Source organism: Scyliorhinus torazame, chromosome 13 (assembly GCF_047496885.1).
Source record: "Scyliorhinus torazame isolate Kashiwa2021f chromosome 13, sScyTor2.1, whole genome shotgun sequence".
Taxonomy (NCBI): Eukaryota; Metazoa; Chordata; class Chondrichthyes; order Carcharhiniformes; family Scyliorhinidae; genus Scyliorhinus; species Scyliorhinus torazame.
This window is the reverse complement of record NC_092719.1, coordinates 67,399,212-67,425,839: the sequence shown is the minus strand read 5'-3', so window position 1 is coordinate 67,425,839 and position 26,628 is coordinate 67,399,212. Positions and strand designations below refer to the sequence as shown.

At 45.9% G+C, this 26,628-nt stretch overlaps 1 protein-coding gene across 3 annotated transcripts in view; it reads right to left on the bottom strand.

The window, feature by feature from the left end:
• ptpro (protein tyrosine phosphatase receptor type O) overlaps positions 1-26,628 on the bottom strand; it is a 273,680-nt gene that overhangs the window by 22,278 nt on the left and 224,774 nt on the right. For 2 of the 3 annotated variants that reach the window (XM_072471710.1, XM_072471712.1), the window contains 7 exons: positions 22,721-22,841; positions 22,547-22,615; positions 18,798-18,881; positions 14,220-14,255; positions 8,681-8,762; positions 7,842-7,932; positions 98-174 (listed from right to left, as the gene is read on the bottom strand). In XM_072471710.1, coding sequence (XP_072327811.1) covers positions 98-174; positions 7,842-7,932; positions 8,681-8,762; positions 14,220-14,255; positions 18,798-18,881; positions 22,547-22,615; positions 22,721-22,841 — 560 coding nt within the window. The remainder of the gene's footprint in view (positions 1-97; positions 175-7,841; positions 7,933-8,680; positions 8,763-14,219; positions 14,256-18,797; positions 18,882-22,546; positions 22,616-22,720; positions 22,842-26,628) is intronic. The other variant, XM_072471711.1, reaches the window with a different exon arrangement.

The window sequence follows — 26,628 nt, the reverse complement described above, 5'->3', positions numbered from 1 at the left end:
TAACTCCTTACTGAACCAATTCCATTCCACCTAGAAATCCACTGAACCTGAACGAAGAGCGTCATTAAAAGCTTTCTGTGCCATGCCAATTACTCACAGGGACATAGTTAGCATTGATGTAGTCCAAGCCCTCTTCACTGTGCATTGAAGTTAGTTTCACTCGGCTGAAGTCATCTGTGGAGATAATGGCATCAACATAAAGACATTGCACGCCTTTGATACGTTGGGGGACAATACACCTCCAGTCTCGATTTAGTTAAAAGGAAAGGTAACGCTTTAAATGTACTCTGGCGTTTATGTGACTGAGATATGCAATAAGTTGACAAGAATTTCTTCTGCACCACTTGGGTTACTGTTGGTGGAATGTTAATCAATAATCTGAATGCCAACAGCTATACATTTGAGGTGCAAATGTGCAGATTAAGATCATAGAAATTGGGCCTCGTTTCTATAAGTAATTGTCAACTTTTCTTGATAATTGTTTTACGGATACAAAGGAACAACCGTTTTTGGTAACTGGCGTCACTCTCAGATCAAGTAAAACACAGCATTCTGAGTGTACTGCTCTGTTGGCTTCACTACCGAGTAAATCTAGAGGGTCTTTGGATACATTACCCTTTAGAACATAAGAATATAAAGAGGAATGGAAAACAGAATTTTGGTCCTGGTTAGTCCGAGTAACAGAATACATATCACCTGTCCTGTTACAGACCTGTCCATTCGCTGCTCCTCTATTTTGGACCTGTTCACTCGCTGTTCTTGTTGCCTGTGATCTTTCCTGTCACTGCCCCTTATACCTGAATTCACCGTCCTCAGTTGTATGTGATGTCCATCCACAATCCAACCCAATAACTTGCAGTCATGGCATTGCGTAAATGTAATGAAATATCCCATGGTGCTTTACAGCAGCGCTATAAAGCCAAATCTGACCTCCATTGATGTAAGAACATATTGGGGAGGGGGTGTGGTTGTGTGTGTGTGTGTGGGGAGACTGACTAGGTTAGGATTGTTCTCGCTGGAGTTCAGAAGAATAAGGGGGGATCTCATAGAGACTTATAACATCCTAACAGGACTAGACACGGTAGATGCAGGGAAGATGTTCCCGATGGTGGGTGTGTCCAGAACCAGCGGTCACAGTCTGAGGATTCAGGTTAAACCATTTCGGATAGAGATGAGGAAACATTTCTTCACCCGAAGAGTGGTGAGCCTGTGAAATTTATTACCACAGGAAGTAGTTGATGCTAAAACATTGATTATATTCAAGAAGTGGCTAGATATAGCAATTGGGGAGAATGGGATCAAAGGTTATGAGGAGAAAGCAGGATTAGGCTATTGAGTTGGATGATCAGTCATGATCGTGATAAATGGCGGAGCAGGCTCGAAGAGACAAAAGGCCGCCTCCTGCTCCTATCTTCTACGTTTCTATGTATCTATGAATATGGGAATGGACAGTTTTAGTGACAATGTTAATGTACGAAGCCCATGTCAAGATCAGATGTAACACCAAGACTGAACATACTGCGAGCCAACGCCATAAACAGTTGCCAGGACAGGGGATGGAGACAGTGGCTGGGGAACAGAGCAGGGATCAAAGATAGAAGGAGCAAAAGAAGTGGGTCTCGGGGACGAAATAAGCTCAGAGAGGGCATTGGGGAAGATAGAAAGACACTAGAGAATGATGTGAGTTCAGGGCTAGGGCAGGAGGGAGCTTCAGAGCAGGTTTGGTGCCAGTGGGTTAGTGAAAGGGAGGGAATTGGCAGAGGCAGCAGATTGGATGGTTTAAATCTTAGTACCAAAGAAGGCCATGAGTCCTTGCATTTATTGTTAGAGGTAATGGTGAAGGAGAACGCGAGGGAGATGGGCTTGACAAGATGGTTCAGGGGTTACTATTACATTTCATGATCATTCTGGAATAGTGAGCAGTTTTGGCACATGAGAGCCGGATCCATGAGTGTTTTGTGGTTCAGCCAGATCTGGAATTGATAAACCAGTTGTCAAATATATCTATCTGTTCAAGTGTGCACCCCTTGGACTTAAAGAGTGAGGCTTTACCAGGGGAACAGCCAGGGTACCAGAGAGTAATGCTTTAAAAACATTTTTTAAGGTACCCAATTAATTTTTTCCAATTAAGATGCAATTTAGAGCAGCCAATCCACCTACCCTGCACATCTTTGGGTTGTGGGGGCGAAACCCACACAAACACGGAGAGAATGTGCAAACTCCACACAGACAGTGAACCAGAGCCGGGATCGAATCTGGAACCTCGGCACTGTGAGGTAGCAGTGCTAATGCTTTTAATGGTAATGATGGCATTAGAGTTGGAGCTGATGTGGTTGAGCAGAGCGATAGCTGCAAAAATGTCAAGGCAAACAGAGATGTAAGAACCATAGAATCTCTACAGTGCAGAAGGAGGCCATTTGGCCCATCGGGTCAACGCTAACCCTCCAAAAGTGCACCCCGCCCAGGCCCACTGTCCCTGCTCTATCCCCACAACCGTGTAACTCCACCGAACCTGCACATCTTTGGACGCTAATGGGCAATTTAGCATGGCCAATCCACCTAACCTGCGTCTCTTTGGACTGTGGGAGGAAACCTGAGCACCCGGAGGAAACCCGCGTAGACACGGGGAGAACATGCAAACCCCACACAGACACGGAATTGAACTCGGGTGCCTGGCTCTGTGAGGCACCGTGCCATTGAGTTTTTATAATATTTTGGCACCAATCACTTATAACAGATAGGGTAAAGGCGTCATTTACTGGGACTCGACACAGAGCCCATATACAAAGGTAGAAAGCTTGAGGGCATCGTCAGCAGAACTGTGTGTCTTGTGTTCTGCTCACAGGCCAAAGTGAAACGGAGACTGAATCACATGACACACTCTCTCCTAGTGATGGCATGCTGCTATCCCTTAAAGACATTATACAAAAGGACAGACAGTTGAAAAGTGCAGTTGTAGCTGAATTAAGAATGTTTTTTCTTCCGCGGAGCAGCCACTGAAGGCAGGAGGGTTTGGAGGGGGAAGTATCATTCTAATATGGGCGGAGGTCAATACAAGAGACCAGAGATAGACCATAACTGTGATTGATTGTATAGAAGTAAAGAGGTCACATGAGATGGCAAGATCAATACGGTGGCTAAGGATATGGGTTGGGGAGTTTACACAAAGGGAGAAATTATGGGTAAATAAGAGGGCAGTGAACTCAGAGAACATTCTGAATTGAATTGGAGGTTAGAAATCGCTGAGGGAGGAATGCAGTGAGGAAGTGAAAGCAGTCAAAGGCTAGGAATCCTACGGCAAGTAACTGACTTCCTGACCCCCAAAGCCTGGCCACTCTCTATAAGGCACAACTCCACTTGCCTGGATGAGTGCAGCTCTAACAGCATTCAAGAAGTTCAACCCCATCAGGACAAAGCAGCTCGCTTGATCGCTCCGCCTTCCACAAGCATTCAAACCCTCCACCACCGACGAACAGGGCCAGCCATGTGTACCATCTACAAGATACACTACAGCGCTGTCCAAACTCACGACCACAACCATCTAGAAGGGCAAGAGCAGCAGATACCTGGGAACCCCACTACCTGGAGGTTCCCCTCCAAGACACTCACCACCCTGACTTGGAAATATATCGCCGTTCCTTCACTGTCGCTGACCAACATCCTGGCACTCTCTCCCTAAAAGCACAGTGGGTGTACCTACACCTCCAAGACTGCAGCGGTTACATGAGGCAACTCACCACTACCTTCTGAAGGGCAACTAGGCATAAGCAATAAAATCTGGCCTAACCAGCGACGCCCGCATCCCATAAATGAATTTTTAAAAAATTTTGTGAGAAAATTGGCAAGCTACTTAGCTTGAGAACGCAGAGAGAGGATTTTAAGCACGAGGTGAGGGGTTGGAAAGAGGTGAGACGCCCCAAGGAGAAGGTGCCGAAGGAAAAAAGGAACAGAACAAGGTGTGATATTTGCTAAGAGGAACCACACCACCACCATGGTGGTCTTGGAAGGGTAAATGATTGAAAATACAGCCAGGTTGAAAGGTTTCATTTAAGGAGAAGATGTCATCACCCCTCACCCATGTTCTAACCCGTTGCTCTTTCACATGAGCTCTCACTACTGCAGGAAGTGAATCTTTAAAGTCCTCCAGAATAATCATTTCCCCAACAGCTTCATAATTTAGATCTATTTTTAATGCTCTTATCCACGGATCAAAATTATTTTGTTTGATTCTTTCAAATTCTATACATGTCCGACCTGGTTCCTTCCTAGATTTCTAAACTTCTGTTTATAGGTTTCTGGCATTGGTTCATATGCACTTATGTTTCTTCTCACCCCATCATAATCTCTAGATACCTCCTCTGATAGTGATGCAAACGGTTCACTAGCTCAACCTACTAATTTTGACTGAACCAACAATATCCACATTGTTTTCAGTCACTTCAATTGTTTAGCTACTTCCTCAAATGAGATAAAAATGCTTCCCCATCTTTCTCCTTTCTTTGTCTGCCCTCTCTTTTTCCTTTGCTTTTGCCATTGCCCCTCTCTCTACTTGGGCGGTGAAGCGCAATCAATTACTCTCAAGACGAAGTGATTCATAACTGAAGGCTTTAATCTGCTAGAACTCTTCCCCAGCAGCTTCGATACAGAAAGTGAAGGCTGCTGGGACGGCACCGGTTCTTGTACTCCACCTCTCAGGGCGGAGCTATGTACAACAGCCAATGGTAGACTCCTGGGTCTAACCAATGGTCATCCACCTCTTAGGTACCGCAATACCTGGTACTACCACAGGCGGGATTCTCCTTGGCGGGATTCTCCGTTTTGCCGGTGCCCGGAGGTTTCCCGACGGCGTGGGGCTGCCCCACAATGGGAAAACCCATTGACCGGCTGGAGTAATGGGCCGGCGGGTCGGGACAGAAATGTGGCACGGCGGGGCAGGAAAGCTTTCTTTCACTTTCTAATCCCAGCTTTCCTATTTCTTTAGCATGTTCCATAGAATCCACAAAATCCCTACAGTGCAGAAGGAGGCCATTTTGCCTATGAGTTTGCATTGACCCTCCAAAGGACCACCCTACCTAGGCCCAATCCCCCATCCTATTCCTGCAACCCCACCCAAAGGGGCAATTTATCATGGAGTGTGGGAGGAAACCGGAGCACCCGGAGGAAACCCACGCAGACACGTGGAGAAGATGGCCTGAATTGAACCCGGGTCCCTGGCGCTGTGAGGCAGCAGTGCTAACCACTGTGCTGTAATTGTTTAATTTGTAACTGGACCTTATCTAATTCCAATGATTCTTGTCACAACTCAAGCTGTGTCTCTGACACCTTTTCCAAATTTAAATGCTGAGCTATTGCTTTAATTTCCTCTGCCTTCTTCACCCCTTCAGGTAAATTCAACTGAAATTTGTCTGCCAATTCCAAATGTTTTGTTTTAAGCACCTTTGTAAACCACCCAGGGTTATATCCAACACACTGGCAACTCAACCTCTGAAAGAATATTTTACAGATCACTTCCTATTAACACCTGAAAACAGCAGCTACTCATGCTTGTTGTCTTTAATTTCAACAATTCCAAGCCAAACAAGGAATTACACTTTTAAAATCTTCCAAAGAGCCCCCAATTTTGTTTGGATCCCGAATGAGAACTCAACTATTTTCAGTTGTAAACGGTGAGGAAATGTTACTGCACCACAAGAGTGATAACACTGACCAATAGGTATATTTTATGTTAAACCAAACTTTAATTTAACCACAGAATTAATCACATTGGCAACAAAGAAACAGCATTGCAGTCAACATTTACAATAGTTCTCAAGTGAAAGAAGAAACCTGAACTTACTTAACTTAACTGGTCTGATTAGTAAGTTTGTGGACGACACAAAGGTTGGTGGAATTGCGGGTAGAGATGAGGACTATCAGAGGATACAGCAGGATTTAGATTGTTTGGAGACTTGGGCAGTGAGATGGCAGATGGAGTTTAATCCGGACAAATGTGAGGTAATGCATTTTGGAAGGTCTTATACAGATGGGGAATATACAGTGAATGGTAGAACCCTCAAGAATATTGACAGTCAGAGAGATCTAGGAGTACAGCTCCACAGGTCACTGAAAGGGGCAACACAGGTGGAGAAGGTAGTCAAGAAGGCATATGGCATGCTTGCCTTCATTGGACGGGGCATTGAGTATAAAAATTGGCAAGTCATGTTGCAGCTGTATAGATCCTTAGTTAGGCCACACTTGGAGTTTTTTAGTGTTCAATTCTGGTCGCCACACTACCAGAAGTATGTGGAGGCTTTAAAGAGGGTGCAGAAGAGATTTACCAGGATGTTGCCTGGTATTAACGGCATTAGCTATGAGGAGAGGTTGAATAAACTTGGTTTGTTCTCACTGGAATAAAGGAGGTTGAGGGGCGACCTGATAGAGGTCTACAAAATTATGAGGGGCATAGACAGAGTGGATAGTCAGAGACTTTTTCCCAGGGTAGAGGGGTCAATTACTAGGGGGCATAGGTTTAAGGTGCGAGGGGCAAGGTTTAGAGGAGATGTACGAGGCAAGGTTTTTTACACAGAGGGTAGTGGGTGCCTGGAACTCGCTGCCGGAGGAGGTGATGGAAGCAGGGACGATAGTGACATTTAAGGGGCATCTTGACAATTACATGAATAGGGATATGGACCCCGGAAGTGTAGAAGATTTTAGTTTAGACAGGCAGCATGGTCTGCGTAGGCTTGGAGGGCCAAAGGACCTGTTCCTGTGCTGTACTTTTCTTCTTTGTACTTCCTAAACCTACCACTATATTCCAATTAAGCAAACTAATATATATTAAATACCTTTCATGAATAAAGTTAACAAACAGGGTTTTATCTTCTTTTCTCGGTGTAGAATCTTTGGAGAGAGAACCTTTCAGGACCAAACTGAAACACTTCTTTTCAGATTAAAGTTCTAGGACCTACTAATTTTCAGACAGACCTGGTTCCTCCCATTAACTAATATTTAGCTGTGCACTTGCAATGCCAAGGTATACCTGGCAATAGACCAAGTGCTGGAAAATTAGATTCGAATAGTTAGGTGGTTGGTTCTGACTGGCGCAGATTTGATGGACCGAAGGGCCTTTTCTGTGCTTCACACCTCTCTGACAGGTCCTCCATAAACTAACGCTGGTTGTTTTCATCATTATTTTCTATCTGTCTTCAAATTCCATGTAGATTTGGTGTCACTGCCATGCAACAATACCATTCCTTGAGCTGGTAAAATCAGACTGTCCATGGGTCAGGACCAGCCTGTGAATCAGGAGTGCAGACCTGATGTGAGAATCCATGGATTGACACAGCAGGACTTTCCATTAGTTTGTACAGGAGAACTGCCCACAAATCAGTATTGTGGGACCAGCCACGGCTATTACTGTGGAACTGGCTGTGGCATACTACAGTGAACTATGTGTAAATAAATTGTTTTGTGGCTATCTTTGATGCTTTCAGTTCCGCATAAAATTACTGCAGATGTGTTCGCCCAAGATAACTTGAATCTTATACAGTGCTCAGCATTTTCCTGTAAGTTATGTGAAGTACGTGCTATTTCAGAAATCCATGTGGTCGAAAAGCTAGGAACCTTCAACATTCATCACTCAGATCATTTACTAAAGTAATGAAACAAGAACCTTCGGAACAGAAAAAGACCATGGGAAGTTTAACATAAAAACAATGTGGTTTGAAAACTAGTGCATTCGATCTAAAAATATCCATGTTTTACAGGAATTTCTTGGCATTTTCAATTACAGTCAGCAGGAAATGATGGTGCATGAGGATTACTTAATGAATGACACATTGTATGACTATATAAATACTCACATGGTAGGATGTTAGTGTAACGATTTTTACATCGATTTACAGGCAGTTCAGCTGCATCATGGGATATATCCTGACCAACCAGCTTTAGATCCTGACCAATAAAACCAGAATGATAATCAGTTAATGGGAAGTTTAGATCTTCACAATGATGAGAAAGCAAAAACACCAGGGCCGTACACACTAAATGATCCAAATGTGTAATTAAAAAAACTTGCAATCCAAATGTTGAAGTGGCTCGTTAATTCTGGAGGTGGATTTAGCGAGTAGTGTAATGAATACCAATTTGATGCCTTCAAGCTGTTCAGTTTCCTATCATAGTTGAACTGCTGAGGAGTGGGTGCAGAGCAGAAACAGGAGACTTTCCCATGTGGGGATTGAGGGATGGGATGGAAGGTTGAGGGTTGGGATGGGGGATTGAGGGATGGGATGGGGGAGTTGAGGGATGGGATGGAGGGAGTTGAGGTATGGGGATGGGTGGAATTGAGGGATGGGATGGGTGGAGTTGAGGGATGGGATGGGGGGGGTTGAGGGATGGGATGGGTGGATTGAGGTACTGAGGGATGGAATGGGGGATTGAAGGACGGGATGGGGGGTGGTCTTTGTTGAAGGGGGGATGGGTGAAGGACAAACTCAACATGAATCAGTGAGGCTGAATCTCAAGTCTCCTCTTATGTACCTCAGATCTAACCAGATAATGAGTGGTGCAGGCATCCGACCTTCAATTGGTTATCTGCTAGCTCTATGAGCTGTAGAATATACATTTGCAGGCAGAGAAAGGGGTCTACGGAGGAGGAAGCATTTCAATATATAGTTTTTTATTAGATGAAGGAGTATCTTACCTCAAACTGCAAAGAGAATTTGTAATCAGAGTCTCGACCCATGTCCTTTAGATATAATTCAAAATCGTCTAGCTGAACAGGGCTACGGAAAGTGAACAAACATATTCCATTCATTTAACTTAAATAATTGACCTGGTCGTGTCCTAGTATGTTTTGAACTTAAAATTAATTTTGACATCAGAAAAACTGACAACACAAAGCAACAAAAAGATGGCTGCCCGAGTCCCCTGACTCAAGAGGGAACAAAATGAACTTTCCAGACTGATGTCGACTCAATTCCCTTTTCCTGAAACTAATTCACAGGGTGATTTGAAATTGGATACATACATATGAATCCTGCTCTGCCATTCAACAAGATCTTGCTGATCTCATTGTAACCTCAACTCCACATTCCCACCTACCCCGATAACCTTTCTCCTACTTACTTATCAAGAACCTATCTGCTTCTACCTTAAAAATATGCAGACTCTGGACATGATTCAACAGAAAAAGATCAAAATGTCATTTTGGGTGCATTTGGCGGGATGTTTATTGATGCTGCGTTCCGAGATCGCAGCTCGTATTTAACGGCATTTAGTGCCAAAAATGAACCCCCACGAGATTACTGGCTGTCTCGCCGTCTGATTTGCTGGACTCGCCCCTTAAAGTCTCGCCGCTAACAAGGGGGAGCTGCTTTTAAATGCTCCCTCAGCACACATTCCCAGTCAACACACAAGCATGGCAACGCGGAGATCTGCTCCTCGCTTTGGGGATGCCGACCAGGCTTCTCGATGCTGTGGATGTGAGGCGGACTTCCCCTGAGGGGGTCAGAGAAGCAGCAGCAGAGTCAACAATGCTGTCTGGGAGGCAGTGGCAGCAGCTGTCAGTGCGGGCAGCATGACTAGGAAGACTGCTGTATAATGTAGGAAGAAGATCAATGACCTCCACTGCACTGCAAGGGTAAGTTACCACCTCTCTCCTGGCATCAGTTCTACCTGACACCCCTCAAATTCCCAAACTGCCACCCACAGATCACTGCCCGACACCTCACACCCTCCCCGCATTCAATCTTTAAGCTTGTTCCTCAAAACCCCTTGGCACCCACCAGCACAACCCCTTCATGTCCATTTGCAGTGCCCACACATGACACCTGCTACAGACCCCCTGGACAATCAGGCGTGCGGCTCTTTTTGCCGACAGGAGAATATAGCCCACAATAAGCGGGAAAGGGCCAAGATAAGTGGTGGAGTCCCAGAGATCCGGGTCCTCACCCCCTATGAGGAACGGGCCCTGGAAAACGCAGGGTTGTCTGAAGAGAGAGAAGTGACCAACAGAGAGGTTGGCCTGCACCACAGAGCTGAGGATCCACTGTCCCTTCGCCCAGGTGACCTGTTTCAAGTGAGTAGTTCAAGTGAGACAAAATGATCCTCCCCTCTCAATGACAACAGGTCCATTGTCTCAATACGTCTCCATCTGATGAGGTCGGGTCATCTGGAGTCATCCCCCTGCCATCCAAGAGACTGCTACTGAGGCGTCACAGCTTTTACCCCCACCTTCCACTAGCACAGAGGCACACACCAGCACAGAGTCACACACCTCGGTGGGCGTCATTAGTGGACAGGCTTCTGGGGCCAAGTTATCGGCTTTGCTAGTGAACTCGTACCTGCTGGAATCACATCAGCAAAACCTAAGGACGGCTTCACAATTCATTCTTATGGCCTTGAAAGGGTAAGGTTCAATGAGTGGAAAAATTGAATCAATAATCTACAGTGCTGAGCAAGGAGCAGTTTATGCAAAAATTATTGCTTGGACTGGATTTTTGCCTTCAAACCAGATGAAAGTAACCACAGCTGTCTGTGGCCTCCCAATGAATATTTCACTAACTCATCAGTTACGCTCAATGTTACGACTCAATGCCGACTTAGGGGAAGCCGTTACACTGAAAATAGCGCAATAAGCTCAAGAACATTTAAAGCTATTACACTCTTCAGGTTGGTAGCACAGCCATCAGATATGAGGAAAGACTTGTGGCTGGCAGTTGGCTCACAATGACTTTCCAGGCTCACTTCTGGCACTAATTAAAAGAGGTTTCTCATGAGTTGGTGCGGTGGTGGTGGAGCCGGGGGGGAGGGACCCCAAGGATAAGTCATTTGTGTGACTCGTATCTGCACAGTGGCACCCACATCCTCTGTGTCGTACGTTACGAGAGGCCTTGCAGCACATGGCTGCTAACTGAGCCCATGCTTACAAAACGGGTGTGTGGTTAGAGATGGACCTGAAAATAGGGATAAACGAACAAAACAAAAAGCTTCCAACAACAAAAACCGAAGAGGCTGGAAAACTCAACAGGTCTGGCAGGATCTGTAAGGAGAGAAAGCAGAGTTAATGGGTGCGATTTAATGGCCTCGTCGTGCCTGACTTGATGTCGATAGGAGGCCATTGAATCTCGCGGGATTTAATGGGAGTCTCGTGAGACATTGTGATCACTGGGCGTGATCGAGATCTTCATATTTAAATGAGCCGTTAGACTCAGTCGTAATGGCACCTGGGTGGTCTCACAGGCCATAGTGACCCCTGGGTGGTCAGGGACAGGGCAGGATGGCACTCTGGCACTCTCTCTGGCCTGCGGGCACCTTGTCACTGCCAACCTGGCAATGCCACCGGGCACCCTGGCAGTGCCACCCTGACTCTAAGTGCGGCCTCGGCGGAGAGAAACTCCCCGTGGTCAAAACAAAAATGACAAAGTGCCGGTGAATAGCGGGGTGTTTCTCGCCGTTGCAAAACTGGACGTTGATTTTTTTTTTTACTGGTTAAATCGTGTGTTTCGAGTCCTGTGACTTTGTCAGAACTGGGAGTGGGAGAATGTGTTAGAGCTGTGAGAGATTGCAGCAAAAAGTACCAACTTTAAGAACAATAGACAGATGGCCTGGTGTGGGGAGCGGGGTGTTGAGGAAATATTTGTACGGAATATTTAAAAAAACAGGGTTTAAGGTGGAGGAGAAAGATCACAATCTAAAGCTGCCGAATCAACGTTGTGCTATTGCGCAACTATCCAATGAGAATTTCTGAAGTGTATTGATATTGAGGACAAGCTTGGAAGAAATTTGTCTTGAATCCTGTAAGATTAACGGGAATGATCATTGCTCTTTGTGGTCGCGAGGGAAATCTCTAACCAGGGTGCTGGTCATAAACTCAGTTCATACAGAGATTGGTCTTGATTTGAACCGGAAACTCTAAGGGACACTGGTGCATTCTGTGGAGGATCTGTGCCTTTCCATAACTACGTTGGAGAAAGTTTGTATGGAGAAATCTGTGCTTTGCTACCAGGCGATCAGATCCAATGTTTTTCCCGGTTTTAGGGATGTGATTGTGGTGTTGGGTGCTCTGAGGTACAGATGAACCAACACGGTTGCGATTGGTACAACACAGTTTTATTCCAACTTGTTATTTACAGATCTGTCTTGGTACTCAGCACGTGGTGACTGTGTGAGTGTCTTGTTAATGAGGTCCTGGCCTTGTCCTGACTCCAGATGGACTGGCCACCAGGTGTCGCATTTCTTGTCTTATACTGTGTCTGTTCTTGTCTGTGATTGGCTGTCGTGTTATGTGTGCTAATTGGTCTGTTGGTCTATCTATCATGATGTGTGTATTTGAACATCATGACAGTGATGAAAGCATCTCTTTTTAAAAATGTATTAATTCATGGGATGTGGGCATTGTTGTCCAGACCAGCATTTATTGCCCATTCTTAATTGCCATCCGGAATGTGATGGTGAACCCGCTGCTTTGAACCGCTGCAGTTCATGTGTTGCAGGGACACCCCTCACCACAATGCTTTTTGGAAGGGATGATCCCTTCACCACCTCTCTCTTACACACAATGACTGCAGAGAGATCTCGGTATCCATGTACATAGATCCCTGAAAGTTGCCGCCCAGGTTGAGAAGGTTGTTAAGAAGGTGTATGGTGTGTTAGCTTTTATTGGTAGAGGGATTGAGTTTCGGAGCCATGAGGTCATGTTGCAGCTGTACAAAACTCTGGTGCAGCCGGATTTGGAGTATTGCGTGCAATTCTGGTCGCCGCATTATAGGAAGGATGTGGAAGCATTGGAAAGGGTGCAGAGGAGATTTACCAGAATGTTGCCTGGTATGGAGGGAAGATCTTATGAGGGAAGGCTGAGGGACTTGAGGCTGTTTTTGTTAGCGAGAAGAAAGTTAAGAGGTGACTTAATTGAAGCATACAAGATGATCAGAAGATTAGATAGGGTGGACAGTGAGAGCCCTTTTCCTCAGATGTCTAGCACGAGGGGACATAGCTTTAAATTGAGTGGAGATAGATATAGGACAGATGTCAGAGGTAGGTTCTTTACTCAGAGAGTAGTAAGGGCGTGGAATGCCCTGCCTGCAACAGTAGTGGACTCGCCAACACTAAGGGCATTCAAATGGTCATTGGATAGACATATGTACGATAAGGGAATAGTGTAGATGGGCTTTAGAGTGGTTTCACAGGTCGACGCAACATCGAGGGCCGAAGGGCCTGTACTGCGCTGTAATGTTCTATGTTCAAAGGCTCCACTCTCCCATTCCAATGTTGGAGTTGTGCAAAAAAACAAGCCTGATTCATTGAAACCTATGGGACATGTATACTTCATCGAAACATGGAAAATAGGAGCAGGAGAAGGCGATTCAGCCCTTTAAGCCTGCTCCATTATTCAATATGATCACAGCTGATCCTCTATCTCAACAGCATACTCTCACGCTCTCCCCATACCCCTTGACACCTTTAGAGTCAAGAAAACTACCAAAATCCTTCTTAAACATATTCAGTGACTTCATGTTAATAGGACAGACATTTTAATGTACAACAGTTGCAATGAGCTTGATGATCAGAAGATTAGATAGGGTGGACAGTGAGAGCCCTTTTCCTCAGATGTCTAGCACGAGGGGACATAGCTTTAAATTGAGTGGAGATAGATATAGGACAGATGTCAGAGGTAGGTTCTTTACTCAGAGAGTAGTAAGGGCGTGGAATGCCCTGCCTGCAACAGTAGTGGACTCGCCAACACTAAGGGCATTCAAATGGTCATTGGATAGACATATGTACGATAAGGGAATAGTGTAGATGGGCTTTAGAGTGGTTTCACAGGTCGACGCAACATCGAGGGCCGAAGGGCCTGTACTGCGCTGTAATGTTCTATGTTCAAAGGCTCCACTCTCCCATTCCAATGTTGGAGTTGTGCAAAGAAACAAGCCTGATTCATTGAAACCTATGGGACATGTATACTTCATCGAAACATGGAAAATAGGAGCAGGAGAAGGCGATTCAGCCCTTTAAGCCTGCTCCATTATTCAATATGATCACAGCTGATCCTCTATCTCAACAGCATACTCTCACGCTCTCCCCATACCCCTTGACACCTTTAGAGTCAAGAAAACTACCAAAATCCTTCTTAAACATATTCAGTGACTTCATGTTAATAGGACAGACATTTTAATGTACAACAGTTGCAATGAGCTTTAATCTGATGGGAAAAGGATCTATTCTAAGAGTACGAAACATACTTTGCTAGTTTCCTCTTCTTCAGTGCATATTTATTCCTGTAAGTAAAGAAGAACATGTGATTAAAAAGATTACATAAATTTCATCAGTAAAGATAGAAACTGATGAAACTTCCTCAATGCAACACACAGCATGTTTGAATTTAATTTGGGATGCCACTGTGCCAAAAGACTGCAAGTAACCATCCACACTCTGAAATAACTTGCTGCAATAATGAGACATCTTAACCCCTTTTTTCCTAAGTCACTTCCATGTTACTAACCTGGTATTTGATAAGCGGATGGCCCACTCCAGTATAGGGAGAGTCTCAAAGGTTTTACAGAGTCTTGGACAGAATCCATGCAAGTCAGTAGTAAATGACACAAAATATTGATAAACTTGCAATAAAATGGAGTAAATGTGATTAGACAATGAAAAGGGTACGCTTACAGAATGGTTGGACATGTAGGCAAACACAAGGGTAAATACACCATTCACAGAAGGGAGTCTTGCTCATGGTGTAAGAACACAGATGTATCTAAATGCATATGTAAACAGTGCATCTTAAAATGTAGTGGTATTATATCTAACAAACTATACCTACTTTAGTTATTCCATCTGAAAATATCAGCACATCATTACTCATGCATCTATAATCTATATTTTAATGTTAACAGTATTAATTATTGTTACATTTTATAATATAGGTACATTACCTGCGAGTACATTTTAGGATGTGGCTACATTCGGTACCAGTGCATCTTAAATGTAGTTAATGTATTACACAGCATAAGTATATTATTAAAATACATATGTAGATAGATTATTTACTGATATACCATAATGGTTCTTGTGTATCACTTTATAATTAATTATCAGGCTACCTTAGAATACAGCAGCATTAAATGTCAATATAACTTATAATGTAGATATAATAGTTAACAATAAATGCAGAATCATAGCAAATTTACAACACAGGCCATTCAGCCCGTCAAGTCTGTGCCGGCTGAAATAAGCCATCCAGCCCAATCCCACTTTCCATCTCTTGGCCCATAGCCTTGTAGGTCACGGCACTTCAAGTACATACCCAAGTTAGAGATAGCACTTGGGCAAAGGGGATCAAAGGATATGGGAGGAAGGCGGGATCAGGCTATTGAGTTGAATGATCAGCCATGATCAGAATGAATGGTGGAGCAGGCTCGAAGGGCTGAATGGCCCCCTCCTGCTCCTATTTTCTATGTAAGCTTTTGAATATGATGAGGGTTCCTACCTCTACTATTTTTTTCAGGCTGCGTGTTCCAGACCCCCATCACACTCTGGGTGAAACATTTTCTCTTCAACTCCCTTTAATCCTTCCATTAATTACTTTAACTCTACGCCCTTTGGTTATTGAGCTCTCTGCTATGGGTTGTTCCTATCCACTCTAACTTGCACCCTCATAATTTAATACATCTTAATGAAATCTCCAAATGTCCTTACAAGGTAGCATTAAATACTAATGCGGCAGCATTAATAAAATTTGCGATGTAGGCCGATTATTCATTCATTCAATATAGTTGTATAGGTTGGGCATCTTTTAACGCAGTGACACTAGTTATTAATATATCTCATAATATAGGTGCACTGATTAATAATGTATGCCCTGTGTGCAAATCAGTTACTAATGAGCTAATCAGAGACCTTGGGATAATTGTTGATCACCCATTAAAGGTGAAAGTGGTTCCAGGGAAAGCAGATAGGGTTTTAAATTGTATTTTAAGGGCCAGGGTACAAAATTGACGATGAGAATCAGGGGCGTGATTCTCCGACCCCCCGCCGGGTCGGAGAATCGCCGGGGGCTGGCGTGAATTCCGCCCCCGCCGGTTGCCGAATTCTCCGGCACCGGATATTCGGCTGGGGCGGGAATCGTGCCGCGCCGGTTGGTCCCACCCCCCCACCCCCCCGTGATTCTCCGGCCCGGATGGGCCGAAGTCCCGCCGCTAAAATGCCTGTCCCGCCGGCGTAGATTAAACCACCTACCTTACCAGCGGGACAAGGCGGCGCGGGCGGGCTCCGGGGTACTGGGGGGGGGGGGGCGCAGGGCGATCTGGCCCCGGGGGGTGCCCCCACGGTGGCCTGGCCCGCAATCGGGGCCCACCGATCCACGGGCGGGCCTGTGCCGTGGGGGCACTCTTTCCCTTCCGCCTTCGCCACTGTCTCCACCATGGCAGAGGCGGAAGAGACTCCCTCCACTGCGCATGCGCGGGAATGCCGTCAGCGGCCGCTAACGCTCCCGCGCATGCGCCGCCCGGAGACGTCATTTCCGCGCCAGCTGGCGGGGCACCAAAGGCCTTTTCCGCCAGCTGGCGGGGCAGAAATTCGTCCGTCGCGTGTCTAGCCCCTTAAGGTTGGGGCTCGGCCCCCCAAGATGCGGAGCATTCCGCACCTTTGGGGCGGCGCGATGCCCGACTCATTTGCGCCATTTTGGGCGCCAGTCGGCGGACATCGCGCCGATACCGGAGAATTTCGCTCCAGATATCATTTGCTCAATCTTCAGGCCGTGAGGTCACTGGCATGTCTATTAATCGCCCATGATCAAAAGCAAAATACTGCGGATGCTGGAAACCTGAAATAAAAACAGAAAATGCTGGATAACCTCAGTGGTGTCCAGCAGCATTTGTGGGGAGAGAAACAGGGTTAATGTTGCGAGTCCCTACTAATTGAGCAACATGGTAGCACAGTGATTTGCACTGTTGCTTCACAGCTCCAGGGTCCCAGGTTCGATTTCCGGCTTGGGTCACTGTCTGTGTGGAGTCTGCATGTTCTCCCCGTGTATGCGTGGGTTTCCTCCGGGTGCTTCGGTTTCCTCCCATAGTCCAAAGATGTGCAGGTTAGGTGGATTGGCCATTCTAAATTGGCATTAGTGTCCAAAAAGGTTAGGTGGGGTTACGGGGATAGGGTGGAGGCATGGGGCTTAAGTAGGTGCTCTTTCCAAGGGCCGGTGCAGACGCGATGGGCTGAATGGCCTCCTTCTGCACTGTAAATTCTATGATTCTAAATTCTATGATTCTATTGCTGGTAGTAAAGTGCAGTAGACTGCCTTCATAATGTGTCATAATGAAATAATGCAGTGAATATAATATTTTGGAAGAGGGTTATTGGTTATTGTGCTCCAATCTTAATAGGATAATTAAATGGCATGGTCAGATATAAAATATGTCAAACTCTTTTGCTAATTTTTTAAACATACAGCAATATCAATGTGTTGTCATATCATCAAAGCTCATTGTACCAATAATGTAAGTGCAGTTGCCTTTTTCTCACTTCCCAGGCACAAACACAGCAGCTAATTTCAAAGAGTTTAAGTTTATGAATTAATCACATACAAAGTCACTGGAATTTTACTACCTCTGATAAGCTGCTCTTACCCACATTGCTAATTATAGCTTTAAAATACTAAATCGGATCCTACCTCTATTGCCCGCACCCTTTCCTGTTCATACATCGCCCTACCCTTGTTGACTTACATTAATGGCTCCTTGGTTCCCCACTGAATTCATTTAAAGTTTGCATCCCTGTAATTATGCCCTCACCCTGCCCAATACCGTCAAATATACAGGTCTGGGGCAGCACGGTGGCGCAGTGGTTAGCATTGCTGCCTCACGCCGCCGAGGTCCCAGGTTTGATCCCGGCTCTGGGTCACTGTCCGTGTGGAGTTTGCACATTCTCCCCGTGTATGCGTGGGTCTCGCCCCCACAACCCAAAGATGTGCAAGGTAGGTGGATTGACCACGCTAAATTGCCCCTTAATTGGAAAAAATGAATTGGGTACTCTAAATTAAAAAAATATATATATATATACACAAGTCTGACACCCTACCCAAGCTCTGTATTCGTCAATTTTTGCCTCAGACTCTTGTTCATCACCCCACTGTTGGCAGCTGTGTCTTCAGCCATCTTGACCTTACACTGTGGAATTCCCTCTCTTAATCTCTCCACGACCCTCTCCTACTTTAAGACCCTCTATAATAACCCTCACAAGATTCACGTGAATGACCCAATCGATCTCCCTGTGGGGCTCGTGGAATACGAGCTCCCAGCTGAGGGGTGAACCAGGCACTTAAAGGCCAGCCTGGATTGGGTCAGACATGACTGGTAGACCCGGCTGGGACTTATGTGCTATACCTGTGCTGTGGCCTTTACTTTTGTTTACTTAAATAAGTGTTTGTTGTTTAACCTTCTCGGGACACCTCAAGATATTATACCCTCCTTAAAGCTAACCTCTTTTGAGCAAGCTTTGGGTCGCTTCTCCTTCTTTGGCTTAACATTCATTTTCCTTTGATCTTTTTCTTTTACATTAAAGCCATGGTAAAATGCAAGTTGTTGCAAGTAAATTTTCTTTCTGAAGGAATTTTGAAACTAATCTTATGCCCCTCACACACTGAAGGGACAGACATGCGCACATCTTGTGCAATGTAACACAAATACCTTTTTGAACTATACTACATTTTGTAGCCAGTAGTTTCTTGCTGTACAGACGTGCGAGAATATCTGAGTGAGATGCTTTCAGTTTTAACATTTTGCAGGAGATATTAGGCAAGAAGGCCATTAAAATGAACTTACCAAGGGTTAATACCAAAGGCCAAAAGATAGTCAGTCCAAAGGCATGATGGGAGCAGTGCAAGAACAGCAAAAATACTCCTACGCCTGAGAAAATGTAACACAGACACATATAGACAAAGAGTCTGTTTGATTAATAAAAGAGAAAGTTGCCCGTGATTAATATACACACGAAGCAAGACTTAGTTAGGTACGTTATATAGAGATCTGCAGTAACACAGACATGCTGCACAGCTCAGATAGCGTTACAATGAGAAATACAGGGATAGAGTAATGCACAAGGTTAATGTGATTAATAGATCCATTCACACGTGCAAACACAAAAGTAAAATCATTACCTGCTATATTATTCTTTTCATTTCTTGCTGCAACATTTGACCTGCTCCCTATTAAACATCACATCCACCACTACGGAGTTACTGCAGGCAAGATCTCAGCCACTGATTTTTGAATGTGCTGAAGACTTATCGTTACACTCATTTTGGGTGAATTTTCACTTAGGAGGCAGGAAACAGGAGTTGCCTTTGTTTCTGCCTCTAGTCTGATTTTAAAATAAGATTTTAAAATTTGTTTTCGCCCTTAACCGGTATGAAGATCGGTGTCCTGTCAATTTAGGCTGGCAGGCAGGTTCTAAGCCCCATCCTACTGATGGATGCCTGTCCCCAGGCTGCAGATCTGACCCTGGTGTACCAGAAAACAGAAGGCCAATTGAAAAATCCCAGTTGGCCTCCAAACTTACCATTGACAAGGCTCCAAATAAGCCTAATTTCTTGCCCCACCTCATCTAGGTGGGCGGCCTTCCTGGGCCCCAAACTCACCATCCCCAACATGATTGGCACCAAAACTAATACCATGGCCGGTGCTGATATTTTTGGCCACTCCCCTGCTCCTCCCCCATGCACCTCACATTCAACTCTGACCTCGAAAGAGGCTGAAAGGTCATCCAGCTCTATTTCTGTTCAGCTGGCACTACCAGAAGCTGCCAGGGGAAACCCCAAAACCCAATTCGCTGTTGAAAGCCATGATTAAATCTGCCTCCATTCACCTCACTCTCAGTGCATCCCAATAGGTAAAAACAGTTCAGACCAGTATTCTTATTTCCTAGTTTTTACTTGTGTTTTACTTTAAGGTACACAAGAACAGTTCGGACCAATATTCTTGTTTTCTTTTTTTTTTCCTTCGGTAACACCAGATCCTAGCTATTCGCTGTATGAAAAAGTTCCCCTCCTGCTGCTCCTTCTGCAAATCACCTGAAATTGGTGTCCTCTCATTCTCAATCCCTACTTTGTGCCGATTATTTTCCCCTCTGAGACCTGGAGCCGGGCTTTCCTCTGGGTCAGCTCCCTAAATAGAATTTTCTAACCATTGTAGTTGGGGGGGGGGGGGGGGTGGGGTGGGGGGGAGGGGGGGGGTGTGCCTGCTTTCAGCTTTTCAATGTACAGACCATTTTGGGTCAAAATCGAGGTTTGCGCCGGGAACTCACGCTCACGTGATTGGAATGCACTTACCTCTCTTTGATGCGGTTGATGTTTGAAACCACTGGGGTTTCAGCACTTAAGAGTCACTCACTCATGAAGGGAGATGAATGAATCAAGGCTGCAACTGTTTTGTGGAAACTTTCAATCACTGCCCACTACAAAAAATGAATGAATGGCTTGCAGCTACAGGAGCTGAGGGATTCAAACACAGGTCACAGCTTTACTCTTTCCAGGAATGGACACATGGTGCTTCCAAGTAAGTGTTACAACTGTAATTTCTGTCACTGCCCTGTCTGGACTGCTTTCTAGCTTCCAGACAGGGATCTTTTTTCTGGGGGGTGGGGTCTGTGGGGGGAGGGGGTGGGGGTGGGGGGGTGGGAGGGGGAATGTGCCTCTATTTAGGGAGCCCTTTTGGGGGTGCCTTTGGGTAGGAGGTGTCTGTGGGAGGTACCTTTAGTTAGGAGGTCTCTATGGGGGGTTCCTTAGTTACGGTGTCACTGCGGGGTCTCCCTGTTAAAGGAGTCCCTGGGTGTGTTTCTCTATTATTGTTCACTGGGGGTGGATCCCTCTATTTAGGGGGTCCTTGTGGGGGGTCTGTCTAGTTAGGCGGTTCCTGTGGTGTGTCCCTCTAGTTAGGGAGTTCCTGTGGGCGGTTCCTTTAGTTAGGGGGTCTCTGGGGAAGGGGGGAGGGGGGGAGTCTCTCTAGTTCGGGAGTCCAGGGGGAGGGATGGGGGGATGGGTTGGGTCACCCTCATACTTCGGGAAGTGGGGGGCACCCAGATAATCCAGATGTGGGTTGCTGCTTTGTGGTGCGGGGATGAAGGGGTGGGGGCTGATTTGTGTTGCGGGGGGGGGGGATGATTTGCAGAGGGGGGTGGGTGGCTGACCACAGGACTCCGCCATTTTGAGCGTGCGGCCCGATAGCAGGATTCCCTTGTGAATCCCTCCTATTTGCATGGCACGGGCTACTAAATTGCTTCATGATTTGCCCTCCCAAGGGGAACGTAAATCAGTAGCAATTTTGCTCCGGCGGGAGCCTCCCACATGGAGAATTTTGCCTGCTGAGTTCTAGCTTGGCTGACTGAACTCCATTCATATCAAAATGGAGGTATGCTCTTTGAAAAGACAATTGAATTTAAGGCCTCGGTATTCTTACTGCAAAAAGACCACAATACACATGAAGGTCAAATGACCAATCAATAAGAAGCAGGTTCTTTTGATTCACTCAGTGCAGCCATCCGGAGAGAACACGCAAATGAAAAAATTCTAACACATCCCAGCTGGAATCCATGCGGCAAGCAGGAGTACATAATAAACATGGAGTGTGATAATTAGAGTGTAACAGGAAGTAAATGAGATGTACTCAGGAATTATTGCGCATATATGGGATTAGCTAGCCCAGGTATAGAATTTAAATCTAGTTGGTGCAGGTGAAAGAAGTTGGTTAGACATCCCCTTTTGTTCTTCCTCCAGTTCTTAATTTGCTTATTGCTACTGCGCAAAAATAAAATGAAATCAAATGCAGAATTCTCCATCCTTTCATCAAAGCCCAGATTTCATCAATATTGCCTGAACCGTCTTAGAATCTGCACAGATACCATGGGGGGACTGAATGGTTTGGACAGCTGTTAAAACAGATACATGGTTTTGCATTGGTTCATCTGAATGCAAAATCATATTTAGGAAGTAAAATATTCACGGGTACCACACAGCAATTATAGAACATTCAACTGTGTATCTATTATGCTGTTGCAAAAGTGTTGATGGAAAATGGAATGGAGATGACTAAATGTAAAGTTGGAATGCCAAGCAAGATTCCGAGTGTGATGATTTGGAGCGCGAGAAACCTTCCACTGAAACTGCAACCTGCCCATTGAAATGCCCGCAGACCTCAGTACATTTTGTGAGTTTACTTCCTACTTGGATTCCTGTCTGTGCCTGAATATTTGATAATGAGTGCTCTGTTCATAGAATTTGTACAACAAAGGAGGCCACTTTGCCCATCGAGTCTGCGCCGACCCTCCAAAAGAGGACCCTACCTAGGCCCACTCGTCTGCCCTATCCCCGCAAGCTCGTAACCCCACCTAACCATTGGTCGCAAAGGGCAATTTACCATGGCCAATCCACCTGAACCTGCATATCTCTGACTTTGCCTCTCAAGCACAATCTCGGATGAAAAACTTGCACAGAAATTAAAACTGATTTGCAGTACTTCAAAAGGGCCTTTGCTTGGCCAACCCAGTCTTTTCGCACTCCATTCTACTTGGCACGTACCAGTTAAATGGCAACTTTCCATCCCTCTCCAAAGTGGCAAAATTGACAAATATTCCTGCTCCACAATTCCTGTAAGATATTAATATGGTTATTCATACTTGACCTCCGTTTTGAATAACTCAATATCTCCAAATCTACGTACGCGAGCGTGCGGCAGAGCAAGTTACCCTGTACCTGGCGTGCTGCAAGTGTTTCCGTCGCAGGACAAAGAGTGTAATCAGTAGTAGTCCGATAAGGAGGATACTCAGGATGGCAAGGGCAGAGATCACCACCATGTTCGAATTCACTTCTGTAACTAAACATTTAAAAGAATAAATCAGGATGGCTTTCCAGCACTGAACACCTGAAGTGTGAGATGGATGGATTTTGTGGTCTCTGAGAATCGAGGGATACAAAGAGTAGGCAGTAAAAATGCAGCTGAGGCAGAATATCAGCAAAGATCACATTGAAACGTGGAGCAGTCTTGCTCCTAAGGTTTGTTCCTGCCCCTAGTCCCTGTGTTCTTATGAATAGGGGGAGCTGGTGCTGTAGTGGTAATGTCATTGGGCTAGTAATGCAGAGGCCCAGGCACAATGCTCTGTGATATGGTTCAAATCCTGGTGGAATTGAAAGCTAGCCTCAGTAACGGTAGCTACGAAAATACCATGGATCTTTGTGAAAACTGGACAATCCACTCCTTGATGGAGCACAAGTTGGTGAAAGTAATGTTTGGAAACTGCTTTCAGCTTTATTGGCTCTATACACAATGCAGTGATATGAATTATATCAAAACCCTTCAATTGTGTTTGGTGTTATGCTCTCAAGGTAGACATTCCTCCCTCCCAAGGCTAGCATTTATGTCCCAGCAGTAGTTTCCCTGCGAATCATAGAATCCCGACAGTGCAGAAGGCCATTCCACCCTCCGAATGAGCACCCTACATAGGCCTGCACCCCAGGCCTATCCTCATAACCGTACCTAACCTTTGGCAGGCCACCTTCTGAGTTCCCTTCATGGGATTTCTACATCCCTTTCACACTCAGGGTTCCCTGTGAATTGAGTACAACAGAGTCCCCTGTAAACTGAGTACAACAGAGTCCCGGGCGGGATTCTCTGATCCTGAGGCTAAGTGTTGACGCCGTCGTAAAGGCCGTCGCGTTTCACGACGGCATCAACATGCCCTCAGGAGCAGCAATTCTGACCCCTACAGGGGACCATTGGGCACTGGAGTGGCCCACGCCGCTCCAGCTGCTGATGCCGGCATCAGATGGGCGCCGCGGGTCTGCGCATGCGCAGTGGGATCGGCGCAAGTGCGCGCATGCGCAGTGGCTCCCTTCACCGCGCTGGCCCATGATGCAACATGGCATAGGGCTACAGGGGCCGGCGCAGAACAAGAGAGGCCCCAGCCTGAGAGGCCGGCCCGCAGATCGTTAGGCCCCAATCGTGGGCCAGGCCACAGCGGAGGCCCCCGAGCCCCCCCCCCCCCCCCCCCGGGTCCGACCCCCCTCCTCCCACACCAAGCCGCCCCCGGATGCATGCACGCTGAGGTCCTGCCGGGTAAGACCACACATGCACGGCGCCGGCGGGACTCGGATTTTGTGTGCGGCCGCTCGGCCCATCCCGGACGGAGAATTGGCGGGCGGGGGGGGCGCGTAGAGTTTTGCGCCCAGCCCGGCGATTCACCAGCCCAGCATGGGGTGAGAGAATTCTGCCTCCCCTGTGAATTGAGTACAACAGAGTTCCCTGTGAATTGAGTACAGCAGAGATCCCTGTGATTTAAGTACAGCAGAGTTCCCTGTGAAATGAGTACAGCAAAGTTCCCTGTGAATTGAGTTCAGCGGAGTTCCCTGTGAATTGAGTACAGCAGAGTTCCCTGTGATTTAAGTACAGCAGAGTTCCCTGTGAAATGAGTACAGCAGAGTTCCCTGTGATTTGAGTACAGCAAAGTTCCCTGTGAATTGAGTTCAGCAGAGTTCTCTGTGAATTGAGTACAGCAGAGTTCCCTGTGAATTAAGTACAGCAGAGATCCCTGTGATTTAAGTACAGCAGAGTTCCCTGTGATTTAAGTACAGCAGAGTTCCCTGTGAATTGAGTACAGCAGAGTTCCCTGTGAATTAAGTACAGCAGAGACCCCTGTGATTTAAGTACAGCAGAGTTCCCTGTGAAATGAGTACAGCAAAGTTCCCTGTGAATTGAGTTCAGCGGAGTTCCCTGTGAATTGAGTGCAGCAGAGTTCCCTGTGATTTGAGTACAGCAGAGTTCTCTGTGAATTGTGTACAGCAGTTTCCTGTGAATTTAGTATGGCAGAGTCCCCTGTGAATTGAGTTCAGCAGAGTTCCCTGTGAATTGAGTCCAGCAGTCAGCTGATAATTGAATGCTGCAGAGTCCCCTGTGAATTGAGTACAGCAGAGTTCCCTGTGAATTGAGTACAGCAGAGTTCCCTGTGAATTAAGTACAGCAGAGATCCCTGTGATTTAAGTACAGCAGAGTTCCCTGTGAATTGAGTACAGCAAAGTTCCCTGTGAATTGAGTTCAGCGGAGTTCCCTGTGAATTGAGTGCAGCAGAGTCCCCTGTGAATTGAGTACAGCAGGGTCCCCTGTGAATTGAGTACAGCAAAGTTCCCTGTGATTTGAGTACAGCAGAGTTCTCTGTGAATTGAGTACAGCAAAGTTCCCTGTGAATTGAGTACAGCAAAGTTCCCTGTGATTTGAGTACAGCAGAGTTCTCTGTGAATTGAGTACAGCAGTTTCCTGTGATTTGTGTACGGCAGAGTCCCCTGTGAATTGAGTTCAGCAGAGTTCCCTGTGAATTGAGTCCAGCAGTCCCCTGATAATTGAATGCTGCAGAGTCCCCTGTGAATTGAGTACAGCAGAGTTCCCTCTGAATTGAGTACAGCAGAGATCCCTGTGAATTTAGTACAGCAGAGTTCCCTGTGAATTGAGTACAACAGAGTTCCCTCTGAATTGTGTACAGCAGATTTCCCTCTGAATTTAGTACAGCAGAGTTCCCTCTGAATCGAGTACAGCAGAGTTCCCTCTGAATCGAGTACAGCAGAGTTCCCTGTGAATTGAGTACAGCATAGTTCTCTGTGAATTGAGTACAGCAGAGTTCCCTGTGAATTGAGTACGGCAGAGTTCCCTGTGAATTGAGTACAGCAGAGTTACCTGTGAATTAAGTACAGCAGAGATCCCTGTGATTTAAGTACAGCAGAGTTCCCTGTGAATTGAGTACAGCAAAGTTCCCTGTGAAATGAGTTCAGCGGAGTTCCCCGTGAATTGAGTGCAGCAGAGTCCCCTGTGAATTGAGTACAGCAGACTCCCCTGTGAATTGAGTACAGCAAAGTTCCCTGTGATTTGAGTACAGCAGAGTTCTCTGTGAATTGAGTACAGCAGTTTCCTGTGAATTGAGTATGGCAGAGTCCCCTGTGAATTGAGTTCAGCAGAGTTCCCTGTGAATTGAGTCCAGCAGTCCCCTGATAATTGAATGCTGCAGAGTCCCCTGTGAATTGAGTACAGCAGAGTTCCCTCTGAATTGAGTACAGCAGAGTTCCCTGTGAATTTAGTACAGCAGAGTACCCTGTGAATTGAGTACAACAGAGTTCCCTCTGAATTGTGTACAGCAGATTTCCCTCTGAATTTAGTACAGCGGAGTTCCCTGTGAATTGAGTACAGCAGAGTTCCCTCTGAATCGAGTACAGCAGAGTTCCCTCTGAATCGAGTACAGCAGAGTTCCTTGTGAATTGAGTACAGCAAAGTTCTCTGTGAATTGAGTACAGCAGAGTTCCCTGTGAATTGAGTACGGCAGAGTTCCCTGTGAATTGAGTACAGCAGAGTTCCCTGTGAATTGAGTATAGCAGAATTCCCTGTGAATTGAATGCAGCAGAGTTCCCTGTCTGTGAATTGAGTACAGCAGAGTTCTCTGTCAATTGAATGCAGCAGAGTTCCCTGTGAATTGAGTACAGCAGAGTTCCCTGTGAATTAAGTATAGCAGAATTCCCTGTGAATTGAATACAGCAGAGTTCCCTGTGAATTGAGTACAGCAGAGTCCCCTGTGAATTGAGTACAGCAGAGTTCCCTGTGAATTGAGTACAGCAGAGTCCCCTGT